Here is a 13,243-nt window from a genome sequence, read left to right as displayed (position 1 = left end):
TAGCTAGCCAACTGAAATTCCCTCTTCTAGACAACTGGCAAGGAGGAGCCCTGCCCACCCCACCCCTGTTTTTATTAGGTCTCCTTTCCCCAGGTACGTATGGGAAGGTTTCTTGCCTAAAGCCCAGGAGAGCTGCCTCCTGTCTGGTTGACCCATGCTCTGGTAGAAAGCAGCCCCCTGCGTTCGTCAACTGCCTGTTGCAGAACACGCTCCAGATAACTCGGTGTGGAGACTGTAGACCAAGTTGATGGTGTCCCTAGTCCAACATCTGTTTCTTTGATATTCAGAGTTTCTTAGGTATGTCAGGTGTATGTCAGGTGCCTCCAGACAGGTGCTCCTCAGACTTGACTCAGTTGCAATATTAAGGCCCCGTTTGGAAGCGCCCATGGAAGAGAGAATTTGGGCTGCCACGGTTTTCCTGACTTCTAGATGACAAGCTGTGCCTGCTAAAAATCCATTTTCTCCATTGCTAATCCGGGATATCAAGTGTTCTCCCAGTATTAACCAATTTTCCTTGGTACCAATCTTCCCTTTCTCTGTGTTGCAAAGAAAGGAGATTGCAGAAGGGGTCAGCTTTTTGTCCCTTCCTCGCTCTCTTGCCTCACCCCCTGCTCATTGCATGTCAGAACAAAGGTTCTTCGAAGGTGCTTAGGTGTCTTGGAGGCTGCCCTTGTTCAGAATTCATATCCCCACCCCAAGCTATTTTCAAAGGTTGTTTACCAACTAAAGCTACAGCAGGAGGCTGCGTGACTTGAAGCCAGTGTGAGATGAGCCCCCTCTAGTGAGGGATCTTGGAGATCTCCACTTCCCTTAGCTCCAAACATGTTTACTTACTAGCAGAGGTTTAAAGACTGTCTCAAGGCAAATCTAAAAAAATGTAGTATAAATACGGACAACTGGGGAGCACTTGCCTGCGAGAGCTCCAGTTGGAGGACAGTCTTTACTAAAGGTGTCATGGGCTTTGAAGACACTCGAACTCAGGACACAAGGGAGAAATGTGCTAAGAGGAAGGCACGCTTGGCATATCCAAACCATGATCAACTCCCGCCCAGAAACCAAGGTCCCCACTGTGGAAGGACGTGTGGATCCAGAATCGGCCTCCACAGTCACTTATGGACTCATTGTTCAAACCGCGTTTATGGAAGACAATCTTACTCAGCTACAAGGGATCGCCAAAGAGAAGAGAGACTTACTAGCATACTGTACTCTGTTCTTTGGCTTTGGCCATAGGTTGGCCAATTGCACCTGAAGGGACTAGAGGCATCTCCTACCTGCACAAGCCACCTCTCCTTTTTTAATTGTCATAATTATACAGGGCTCAATTTTAGACACAGGGTTGTGCCAAAATTCTATCTCTGCACTGGAATTTAAGAGACTTGATTGTTCTGAGTCCGTTGAAAGGTCACTGGGGCTTATATGTTGGCAGAGTAGCTAAATTGCTAAGAAGCCAATGTCATGTGCAATACTGGCTTTTATTGAAATTAAAACAGTGTCCAAACACTAGTTAAAATATTCAAAAGCTTTTGCTTGCAGAACACACAGCTAAAGAAGAATACAGTATATGTAAAGTATTTACATCCACATCCTTTAGTTCCTTGAGAAATATTGCCGTTTGATGCATTTTCCCTCAAACCAGCTTCCATCCAATTAGAGAACTTAAGGCACATTCGCTTCGCAGTTAAGCCAGGTGTGTGCATTGGAGACAGCCGCTGCCCATATGCAGATGACAGCTTCCCAAATAGGAGCTCTGGCATGTGCAGGGGCAGTGAAAGTAAACACGAACAATTAATTAATTAATTTGTATACAGGCCTCCATCTGCAGATCTCAGGAGATGCACAACATATATATATATATATATCAATCTCACGTAAGAAAAGACAACCCAACCCAATAACCCCCCCTCCCACAACACATTTGCAAGGGCATCAGATGTCAATCAGCCAGAGGCCTGGTTTTTGTCTGGCACCTAAAGATGTCTATTGAAGGCACGAGGGGAGCCTCCCTGGAGAGAGCATTCCACAAACGGAGCCACTGCAGAACAGCCCCGTTCTTGTGTTGCCACCCTCCAACCTCTCGTGGGAGAGGCACATCAAGAAGGGTGACATCTTTGCCCTCCCTCTGATGTTTCAGCAAGATGACTTGAAACACACCTTGCTGCCTTTTAAGTTGCTAGTGTTTGCACAGTCTCAGTGTTACAGAAGATGCATAGCTACCAACTCTCCCTGCCGATGTTCAGAGCAAGAGTTGGAGACTGTGAGGTCCTCTGGATGGCCATCATCCCTCCCCCTTGCCATGCTGCAAGTGGGTTGGTGGAACGGTGTGGCTAACAGTGTCCACAGGAGGTCCACAGGTTCTCCCACCACTGCTCCAGAGATTGACAATGCATGGGATGCTCAGGCTGGGGGGGGGGGCTACTTACAAAAGCGAAAAAAGAGAGGAAAGGCACCCCTTTAAAAAAAGGCAAAAGAGGACCCAGATCTGCATATAATTTGCATGTGCTGATTTGTATGTAGAGATGCAAACTTAGAAACTGCAAGTATGATTTAAACAGGAGTACAGCAGACCTCAAAAAGGGACGCGGGTGGCGCTGTGGTCTAAACCACTGAGCCTAGGGCTTGCTGATCAGAAGGTCGGCGTTTCAAATCCCCGCAACGGGGTAAGCTCCCGTCTTTCGGTACCAGCTCCTGCCCACCTAGCAGTTCGAAAGCACATCAAAGTGAAAGTAGATAAATAGGTACCGCTCTGGTGGGAAGGTAAACGGCGTTTCTGTGTGCTGTTCTGGTTTCGCCAGAAGCGGCTTAGTCATGCTGGCCACATGACCCGGACAAACGTTGGCTCCCTCAGCCAGTAAAGCAAGATGAGCGCCACAATCCCAGAGACGTTCGCAACTGGACCTAACGGTCAGGGGTCCCTTTATGTTTACAGCAGACCTCACCCTGTGGGGAAGTTGGTGACCAGGTGACCTCTGGAGTATGCCTGCTTAGTGGGCTCTCTGGGTGCCAAGCCCCCGCTGCTCATCCTTTATCTTTGGGTCCTTCAAAGAGAGAAGCATCAACTGTGAAGAAAGGCACATGACTGCCTGCAACTTTCGCCTGCAGCAGCCACGGAGTGGATCAGGGCCAGAAACTCTGAGCATGAGGATGTCAGGTCTACATCATTGCCAGGAGGACCTTGGTCAACTATCCTGGGGTAGGCAGCAGCTGTGGGTGGGTGCCATCCCCTACCAATCAAATTCAGCCCTGGAAGTCAGCTTATGCAGTCTGCGGGGTGGAAAGCTTTTTTCTGGGCCCTGCTAAAAAGCATCTCTCTGGATACAGCAAAAAAGCATGTTTGAGAAAAGCGATTCCTTTCCCACAGCATGCTGCTCTTCCACATGGAGGGATATTTCACTCGGACGGAGCATTCAGTTGTGCAGCTGCTGCTTGCAGAATATGGCCCAGCAAGAGCTTTTGCATTGGATTCTGCAGATAATATCCTGGTCTTCCCCTCCCTGTGTCTCAGGTTCATGTTCGTGATTTGAACTGGTGCAGAATGCATCAGCTGTGCTCATCTACTAGCAGATTTACAGCCTCTGGCTTCCAGGTAGCAGGACTGATGAAATTCTCACGCACAGAAGCCTACGTGCTCAATTTGCTTTTATAACGAATCAATATTGAAAGATTCACAAAAGGTCCCTGCTGCCTTTGATGAAGCTGCCAGGTCAGGGGTAGATGGTCGCTGGTTTCAAAATGTGTGTGTGTGTGTAGCGAAGGTCAGGGGGTTATCTAGGTAGCACTGGAAAGCTTTCTTCTTTTTTCTTCTGTTTCCCCCCCAGAAAAGGAGCTCCATCTGGCACTGATAGGCTTGACTATGACGTGTGTCTGCAATGCATCTGGGGCAATGCAGAGGCCGTGGCCTCAGAAGGCAGATGGGGAGGAAAGAGGACTGAGGCAGCAAGCATCAGTCCTGCACTCACTTACCAAGGAGCAGGTAATTTTCACACCTGAGTAGGATGCTCTCCAAGGTTTCCCAGCCCTCCCTCGGGACTGAACCTGGGACCTTCTGCATGCAAAGCAAGATCCTGGGCCACCAAGCTACAGCTCTCATGTTTATTGAAACTGATTTATTGACATTTCATTGAAACTTACTTCCATGCAAGCATGCACACCTTTTGCAAGATTCTATTTGGGGTGCAATTTCTCAGTGTGTGGGGACACACACACATGGGGGTGAGGGTGGGAATGACCTCTCAGCTCCAGCTCTACATGATTTGCTATCAAGGCCATGCCTTCTTCCAATCAACACCCCCCTCCCCGGGTGTGTGAGGGATTGTGCCCTGTGACGTATCTGGATCAGGTATGACTATTCCGTCACTCCAATGCAGAGGGACTGCAGAATGACTTAACCTTCAGAGGAGGTGGCCTGTTATATCTCTGCGTGCACCATTGCATAGGACTTGCCTACTTCTAATCAGAGGCCATGTTCTGATCAAGGACTCCTGCAGAATCAGGAGCAGTAGGGCAGTTAAGTCTCACTTTTATATGCTCTAATAAAAAGGTGTTCTGGCTGTGAGAATGATGAATGCCCCATTTTAATTCAGTAGACAGACGAGTGTGTGCCTCAGCTATCCTGAAGCTGGGGAGAACATCAGTCTAAAGTGATCCAGGATGAAACACATTGATGTCTCATTGAAGGACAAAAAAACCACAGGATGCCATAGAGTGACGTTTTGGAGTTTTCTCCAACCCATCGAGTCCAGGTGCATTTGAGTCCAGGTGTGGTGTGACTACCATACTGGTGAAAACACAGCCTGCATAGTATGATAGTGGGATATTGGCCAAGCATTACAAGGTTATTCTGCACGCTGTGCTTCCTGACCTTCTGATTGGCCCAGAGGCCTGTGGGCAGAGGACAAGACCAGGCAAATCATAGGCAAGCAGAAGGCAGGGTCCTTACCGTGTTCTTTCTAGTATCAGTGCAGATTTAATTTTCTCCCCCATGTTCTCCCTAGGCCAGGGCTGCCTAATCTTTAGCCCTCCAGATGCTGTTTTACTCTGAGTCCCATCAGCCCCAGCCAGCAGGGCCAACGGTAGGGGGGAAGGGAACGCCAGGAGGGCTGTGTGTGTGGGTGTGTGTTACTGCTACTCCAGGGTTTGTAAGCCGATTTGTGACTTGTGGGAGTGAAAAGTGGCGTAGAAATATAAGAAATGAAAGGAAAGGAATACTAGTCCTGCATCCCACAGGCTGGGGTTGCATGGTACATGCCTGCAAGGAGCAAGTGCTTATACTCTGTGAAAATAATAGACTTGAAACGGCTTCTTCAACTCACAGGCCATTGCAATTGCCAGCAGACTTGCTACACTGAACAGCAAGCTGAGATTTGGTACATGTGTTGCCCAAGACATCCTGGTTCACATGAAAGTCTAGATAGGGGAACATTTTCTCTTGGTCACTTGAACTTCAGGAAATGAGGCTTCGCCTGGCGCCATTCGCACAGTAGCTGGAATGACTGCATATAGCAGAGAACACAATTCCGGAGCCTGCCTGGTGTTAAGCGTGTTGAATTAGGTCCTGGGAGACCAGCGCTCACATCCCCTCCCAGCCGTGAAGCTCACTGGGTGATCTTGTGCCAGCCACTGGCCTTCATCAGGGTTGCTGTGAAGACTGAGGAAGCAAGTCATTGTTTGGCAGCAGCCGCCAAGTGGCATTTTAGGGGGCCCTGGATAAAACGGCTCTTCCTTGCTTACAATATCAGGCCTTGACCGGGCCTTCAGATGACCTGGTCATCTAATGCTTAAAAGTCTCTGTGCAAAGCTGTGCAGGGCGGGGAGACTGATGTCTCTGGAATCAGGATTGCCGGTTCTTGGAGTGCTATCCCTGCACTTAATCCGCATACGTCAGAAACTGTGTGGCAGTAATTGGGAGTTATTGCAACATCTAAGTCAGAGATGATAAGCAGCAGTAATCCAGATTTGGGAAGAAAATCCATTGTATTAACAATTCTTAGCATGTCACTGGGATTTCCTGCTGCACTTTCCACAAACTCTGGGATTAGAGTGCATGGTTTCTGATCTCATTCTGCCACCTGCTGTTAGAATGCATGCGCTACATAGGAACATGGAAACCTGCCTTACGCCATTGCTCTCCATCTGCTTCCGTATCATTGACAATGATGGCTCTCCACTGGTTTTAGGCAGACTTTAAGGTGCCACAAGATTCTGTTACACTAGCAATATGAATGATTCATTTATCATCTCAAGCTGCAAAGTCAGTTTTGCTCTATTGGCTGCCATTATGTCTGTGTACATAACTAATAATTTTATCCTATCATGTGCATAACTAACAATTTTATCCTTTCATGGACCGGGAATTAGTGGTTGTTCCTAATTATTTTCCCCAGGCTATTAAGGAAGAGAATAATAGAAAATTAGAATCTTAGAGTTGGAAGGGACCCAAGGATCATCTAGTCCAACCCCTCACTGTGCAATGCAGGAATCTCAGTTAAAGCATCAATGATAGATGGCCATCCAATCCCTGCTTAAAAACTAACAAGGTAGGAGAGTCTGCCACCTTTTTTGGGATTCTGTTCCACTGTCAAGCAACTCTTACTGTCAAAAATTCTTCCTTATATTTAGTTGTATTGGACTGAGTCCTGCCCTCTGGAGTAGGAGAAGACAGGCTTGCTCCATCTTCCATGTGACAGCTCTTCAGATATTTGAAGATGACTATCACTTCTCCTCTCAGTCTCCTCTTTTCAAGGCTAGACATACCCAGATCCCTCAACCGTTCCTCATAAGGCTTGGTTTCCAAACCCTTGATCATCTTGGTTGCTCCCCTATGCAACCAGAGGGTGGCAACAGGGGAAGTGTGGTGCTATATACCTCCAGAGGTATGTGGTGGGCTTGCGGTGGGGCTGGTGTGAAACAATTTCCAATTAATGCCCAAATATCATAACTCCATGATCACATGTACAACATGCATGCTAGGGAAATGTGTGTTTTGGGATATGCAAAGGCCTGTTAACAATGAACTAAATGGCAGAACATTTCCTGGACTGTTCCACTTTAGGTACGAGTGGGAATGAATGTTTGTATGTTTGAATTTCCCTACACACAGTCACGCATACACCCACCCACAAAGAACAAGAGTTCTTCCTAGCCGACTTGCTGCTTTTTTTCTATGTGCAGAGAGTTTATTTTGGGAAGGGAGGACAGAGCAAGTTCAAACATGCAGCAGCCCAACAGGAGCCTGAGGTGCTGCCATTCAGGGGGAAACTTCACCCCTCAACTCTGCTGAGTCTATGAACAGCGCCAGGACATTCTAAGGAGATCTTTGATAGTTAGGAGGAAATTTGTAAAACGATATAATTTTTCATGTTCTGTGCAACAATGGTGAAAAATCATGATCAGCTAAGAGCTGCCTTGGTGGAATGTGGAACCTGCTGGAGCAACAACTGTTCTAACGCATCATAACAGAACAGAGCTCAGCAAAAACTGCCTTGAAATGCTGCAACAGTGAAAGCATCCTCAACCCAGACTCATCATGAATAGAATGAGTAAGAGTTGGTGTGTGCGCGCGCACGTATTATTTGTTCACTGTATTTTTTTATTAAACCTTTCCATCAAGAAGCTCAGGGTGGTGGCATAACGGACGTTAGCCCAGCCATCCTCACAAGAACCCTGGGACAGGTTGGGCTGGTAGATGGCCATGGTGCGCCCAAAGGCTCTCAGAGAAGCCCTCGTGGATGTGAAACTGGGATTTTCACAGCCAAGCCCAGGACTCAAGACACTATGCTGTCAGTACTGGCTCTTCTACACCAATATCTCTTCATAATTTTTTCAGTGGATGAGACTCGCTTCCTACCAATTCCAACAGAATAATCAAGAACCATCTCTCTCCATATGAACCAATCCATACCCTGAGACTGTCATCTGAGGCCCTTCTTCAGTTGCCTCCTCCACAAGAGCTCTGGAAGGCGGCAACAGGAGAACAGGCCTTTTCTGTGGTGACTCCCTGCTTATGGAATGCTCTCCCCAGGGAGTCTCGCCTGGCACCTTCACTAAATAGAGTATCTTTAGGGGCCGGCAATAATGTTCCTCGATAACCAGGCCTTTGGCCTTTAAAATGTACTTGTGGGAGGGAGTTACTGGTTGTTGTTGTTGTTCTGATATACCATATATGATGTTCAGTCACATACTGCAAATTTCATGTGTTGCAATTGGGAGGTGTTGCCCAACAAACCTGCTTCCTCAAAAGTCAACTTTTTTGCAGTAAGGATGAGTGGATAACTTTACTGTTTCAAACCCAAACTTCCGTTTTCACCACAATCACGCTCTTCATCTTTGCAGAACTGATTGCCAAGAAGCACTTGACAGTTCTGATGCAAAATGAAATCTTTGCTGACTTCTTCAACACATTCCTGAATCTTCCTGTAAGTTCCCTCTAATGCTCAGTATATTTGGCTATGTACACATTACATATTAGTGACTTAAAATGCAGTGAGGTTGTCCCCTGCCCCGCTACATTTCAAGATGTGTTTACACGTTGCTGCACAAACCAGAGAGCGAGCAGGGATGCCTTCACCTGTTGTGCATTACCTGCTTTGTTTTCCAGTGCTTGCAACACCCCTCCCCAAGCTCCCATTCAAGGAAGAAACAAATCCTGAGTCAGCGCTGGAACCCCTGGAGTCTCGCCCTGTTCAGAGATTGGGGTGGTGTGTAACAGTACTATCATTTTAAAAAGCAATGCTGGAGATGAAAGTAGAGACTTCATTAACCATCTTTTTCTGTATCTTTCTCTCCATCTCCCTCTCTTTCTCTCTCACTCCACAGGTGTTTGGTCAGACCCCTATTTTCATGCACAGCACTCGTCAATGGTATCTTTGGCCAGAATTACCATGCAACCTGGTAAATGTCGATATTTTCCAAAGCTGGCAGCCTTTTGCACATGGGGATGAGTGGCATTGATGGTATTGCTGATATTAGCTTGAAGTCCCAGGAATCTGACACAGAATCAAATAGCTGTCTTTTACCTCCTTGTAAAGAAAATGATAAACCACAAATTTCTTGGATGCCAGGATTTTGCAGATGTGACCCCCTGCACACACTCTTTTATTGCTCATTAATACAATTTTTTCTTTAGGGATGGGTGAATCTGTCAGTTTTTGTCTCTCCCTCTTTTTCCAATCTTCAGTTCTCCACATTTCCACATCCATTCCCTTAAAAAAAACCACAAAACCCTCATAAAATGCCTAAACATAATATAATGCATTTTTGTATGTTACTTTCACTAATATATGCATTTTTATATACATTTAGCCCAGTATATGCATTCTTGTGCATGTTACTAGGCTGGAAAACTGCACTGCAAAATTTAGAGCACAGAGAATTCTGAAGGGTGGTTGTGTTTTGGTTCTTGCATTGTTTCAGAAAGTGCAAATTACGGAGGTTCACCTTTAAATGTGAACTGGTGACTTTCTCCCATACATCTGGTCTCAATTAAGCAAATCGTTTTGGGCCAATACAGGTATCAAAGCACAAAGGCTTGATGAACTGGATGGAAAAACACCGACTGCCTTACTTCTGCAAAACCAACTTGTGCCTGCACTACCTTCTCTGTGAAGAGCTCCTGAGTTTCATCCGGTCTCCAGAGGCAGGTAAGAGTTGACATGAAGTGCTAAAAGAAACATTCCAAACAGTATCTGCCAGAAAAAACAACAACCAGGGAAACTGATTGATTGTCCAAACTAATGTAGAACCCACAAAAAATCCCAAGTACCCAACAATGAGCAGATTCCTCGTCCACCTGGGAAGGGAGCCCATCTAGGAGAAGAAAAACTCTGAGACTAAGCCTCTGCTGCCTTGCAGGATATCTTTGGGAGAATGAAAGGCTGCACAAGTTGGATGGTGTCTTGTGCGCCTCCTTCTGGCAACTCTTGCAGCCAAGCTGGTGCCACCAATACACTTTTTGGTGCCCTGCCAGTACACCTTTTCAGTGTGTCGCTTTGCTTTTGCTCTACAGCGGAGATGCTGCGGTGGATCAAGGCTGACCAGTGGCTCCTTGAGAAGTGCATTGGGGGCAGCCGGGGGATGTGGCGCTTCCGCGCCTTCATGCAAGGAATGGCAGGTAAGAAAAGGGGAAGCGCAGCACACAGAAATTACACAGCGGGAAACAAATGGCAACCCCAGACTCTGCACCTCCTCTCTTTGATCCGTGGGGCTGAACATCTGTCCAGCTCCTTCTATGGATGTATCTGATAAAAACCTGCCTCTGCACACTCTATCATTCTCTAAGGGTAAAGATATCACAATTTAAAAAGGCTTAACAGCAAACTCTTTAGCTGTGGTGGGAGCCTCGATTCCATTCACTTCTGCAGCTTGCATGATACAAATATATGTTTGCAATAGCAAACCAACTTCTGGCTCAGTTGTTTGTCTTGCTGTCTTCCCTCATGCTGCAGGTGGGTAGCCTGCCCTATTATTTTAAAGTGCTAATGAATTGATAGCCTCCATCCTGATATTTTAAGGAGAATTCAAGTTGAATGGTTAATGTGCATAACAAGCAGCCATTGTGTACATTCATCAGACCTCCTGGAGAATGTGCACATTTCCTGGTCAAGATGCATAATCTCCAAGAGACCTTGGGTAATTTGCATGAATCAAATGAATTTTGTACATTATCTGGCCATTATGTATAATACCCAACAGGCTTTGGGAAATGTGCAGATTTCAGGTGAATCTTGTACATTCTCCAGCCAACATGTGCATATTCTCCAGTCAGTATGTATAGTCTCAGAAAATATGCCCCCTTTTCTATCTTCCTCAGAAGTCTGCTTGTCGCTTTAACTTATGTGGTTAAGGTGGCACTGTGGTCTAAACCACTGAGCCTCTTGAGCTTGCCTATCGGAAGGTTGGCAGTTCAAATTCCTGTGACGGAGTGAGCTCCCATTGCTCTGTCCCAGCTCCTGCCATCCTAGCAGTTTGAAAGCATGCCAGTGCAAGTAGATAAATAGGTAACACTGGGGCAGGGAGGTAAATGGCATTTCTGTGTGCTCTGGCTTCCGTCACAGTGTCCTGTTGCGCCAGAAGTGGTTTAGTCATGCTGGCCACATGACCTGGAAAGCTGTCTGTGGACAAACGCCGGCTCCCTCGGCCTGAAAGTGAGATGAGTGCTGCACCCCATTGTCAAATTTGACTGGACTTAACGGTCCAGGGGGTCCTTACCTTATTAATCTTATATGGCCCACAACACACCTTCCCACTGATCAGCTGAACAACAGAAAGGACTAGCCCTCCAGATAAAGAATAATTCCCCTACCCCTGTAGTCCAGCCTCCTTCTCACTGCTCTCAGCTGTTCCCCACAAGGGGGATTGCAGGGAGAGGAATGTTTTTAACCTTCCACGCCCCTCCTAAGCAAACCATCCCTGTATACTTTTAACCTCCCTGTGAGCTTTTGCCCCTTCAGTGGAGGAGAGCCTTTAAAGCAGAAAGCAACCATTTTGCAATCCAAGTTTCACAACCAAACCCCCCTCAAGAATTAGCTGAAAATCCTATTCCTTCCCAGCAGGACATTACAGATATTGCCTGGAATGTGTAGTCCTAACTTTATGTCTAATCTACAGGGGAAGAGCTGACCAAGTTCTGGCTCGCTACGGAAAGGATACTTGGGATTGACGAGACTGATGAATCCCAGCAAGATCTGTACGAGTCCCTGATCCAGGTGTTGATGGCTACTCACTTGCAGGAGGGCTCCACTGTTGTCATCCTCTGCAACACAACCATTGGTAAGAGACACATTCTCATAGTGTCGTGATGCTGCAAGAGAACTAATTATATAAATAAAGGTTCCTGGAAACCCCAAGTGCCTCTTTCTAAATCAGTGACTCCCCACTGCATCTCTCCATGATTTCCCACAGAGTCACCTGCCTGTGGAGGAAACTGAAGTCACCTGTTGTGTCTCTGCATGTGATACTGCTTGGCTAGTTTCCTTCAAAAAAGTCCATTGAGTCTAGCACACTTCTTCCTAAAAAGGCCCGTCACGTGCTCCCAGGAAGCCCGCAAAGAGAGCTTGCAGGCAACATCTCTTCTTTTTCCTGCTTCTGAACCCAGAAGTTCCATTTAGCCACAATGGCAGATAGCTGTTGATAGGGCTATCCTTCATGACTATCAGAAGGCATGGCCACAACAGTGACTCCACTCACCCTGGAACACAGAGCATAGACTTCTCAGAGGGCAGATAACTTTTACCCATACATGCTTTTTAAAAAAAATCTCTTCATGCATATGATTGACGTGTAAGTCAGAGAAAAACGGTGCCTCAGCCATTGGAAGTTTGACAACTTGTGCCCGTTGTCTCCCCTTCTATTCATTATGGTTTTGGAAATAATCGCAAATAAAATAAGGAAAACACCAAAAATAAGAGGTATAAGAATTGGAGAAAAAGAATATAAATTAAAGGCTTACGCCGATGATTTGGTATTGTCTTTAGAGGACCCAATAGAAAGTGCCAGTAATGCCCTGGAGTTATTAGAGGAATTCGGTAAATTGTCTGGGTTTAAGTTAAATAAAATAAAAACTAAGATCTTAACAAAAAATTTGGCCGAAGATGTAAAAAACCAGCTAGAACTAAAAACAGGTATTAAAGTGGTGAAAAAGGTAAAATACCTGGGAATATGGATCTCCCCGAAAAATATAAATTTAGTGGAGGATAACTACACTAAGGTCTGGAGAGAAATTAAGAAAGACTTAGATACTTGGAATAGGTTAAAACTGTCCTGGACAGGAAGGATGGCCGCGATTAAGATGAGCATTCTTCCGAGACTACTGTTTTTATTCCAGAATATCCCGGTAATTAGAGGTACGGCATGTTTTAAGAATTGGCAAAGAACTTTAGCTAAATTTATATGGCAAGGTAAAAGGGCAAGAATTAAATTCAAACTCCTCACGGATCTAAGAGAAAGAGGGGGTTTTGCAGTTCCGAACTTAAAACTTTATTATGAGGCCGCTTGTCTTTGTTGGATAAAAGAATGGGCCATTTTAAAAAACACGGATTTGTTGGATCTAGAGGGATTTGACATTAGATTCGGCTGGCATGCTTATTTGTGGCATGATAAAGGAAAGATCCATAGAGGCTTCTCTAATCATATCATTAGAGGCTCGTTATTAGAAGTTTGGAACAGGAACAAAAAGCTGATTGAAAGAGACACCCCTTGGTGGCTTTCACCAATTGATATCTTAACAATAAAAAAGTTAAATCTGGAATGT

At 45.9% G+C, this 13,243-nt stretch overlaps 1 protein-coding gene across 10 annotated transcripts in view; it reads left to right on the top strand.

Annotated features, from left to right (window-relative positions):
* Positions 1 to 13,243, top strand: part of RGSL1 (regulator of G protein signaling like 1) — a 44,132-nt gene that overhangs the window by 1,903 nt on the left and 28,986 nt on the right. For 4 of the 10 annotated variants that reach the window (XM_083621369.1, XM_083621377.1, XM_083621370.1 and 1 more), the window contains exons 1-6: positions 7,454 to 7,535; positions 8,329 to 8,411; positions 8,812 to 8,886; positions 9,506 to 9,635; positions 10,001 to 10,105; positions 11,602 to 11,763. In XM_083621369.1, coding sequence (XP_083477495.1) covers positions 7,523 to 7,535; positions 8,329 to 8,411; positions 8,812 to 8,886; positions 9,506 to 9,635; positions 10,001 to 10,105; positions 11,602 to 11,763 — 568 coding nt within the window. In that variant the 5' untranslated portion in view covers positions 7,454 to 7,522. Of the gene's footprint in view, positions 1 to 3,815; positions 3,971 to 7,448; positions 7,546 to 8,328; positions 8,412 to 8,811; positions 8,887 to 9,505; positions 9,636 to 10,000; positions 10,106 to 11,601; positions 11,764 to 13,243 lie in introns of those variants that run through there. The other 6 variants (XM_083621375.1, XM_083621372.1, XM_083621376.1 and 3 more) reach the window with 4 other exon arrangements.

This window comes from Podarcis filfolensis, assembly GCF_964270895.1.
Source record: "Podarcis filfolensis genome assembly, chromosome: 6".
NCBI lineage: Eukaryota > Metazoa > Chordata > Lepidosauria > Squamata > Lacertidae > Podarcis > Podarcis filfolensis.
Note: the sequence above shows the minus strand (reverse complement) of the source record. Positions and strands in the feature narration are given on the sequence as shown.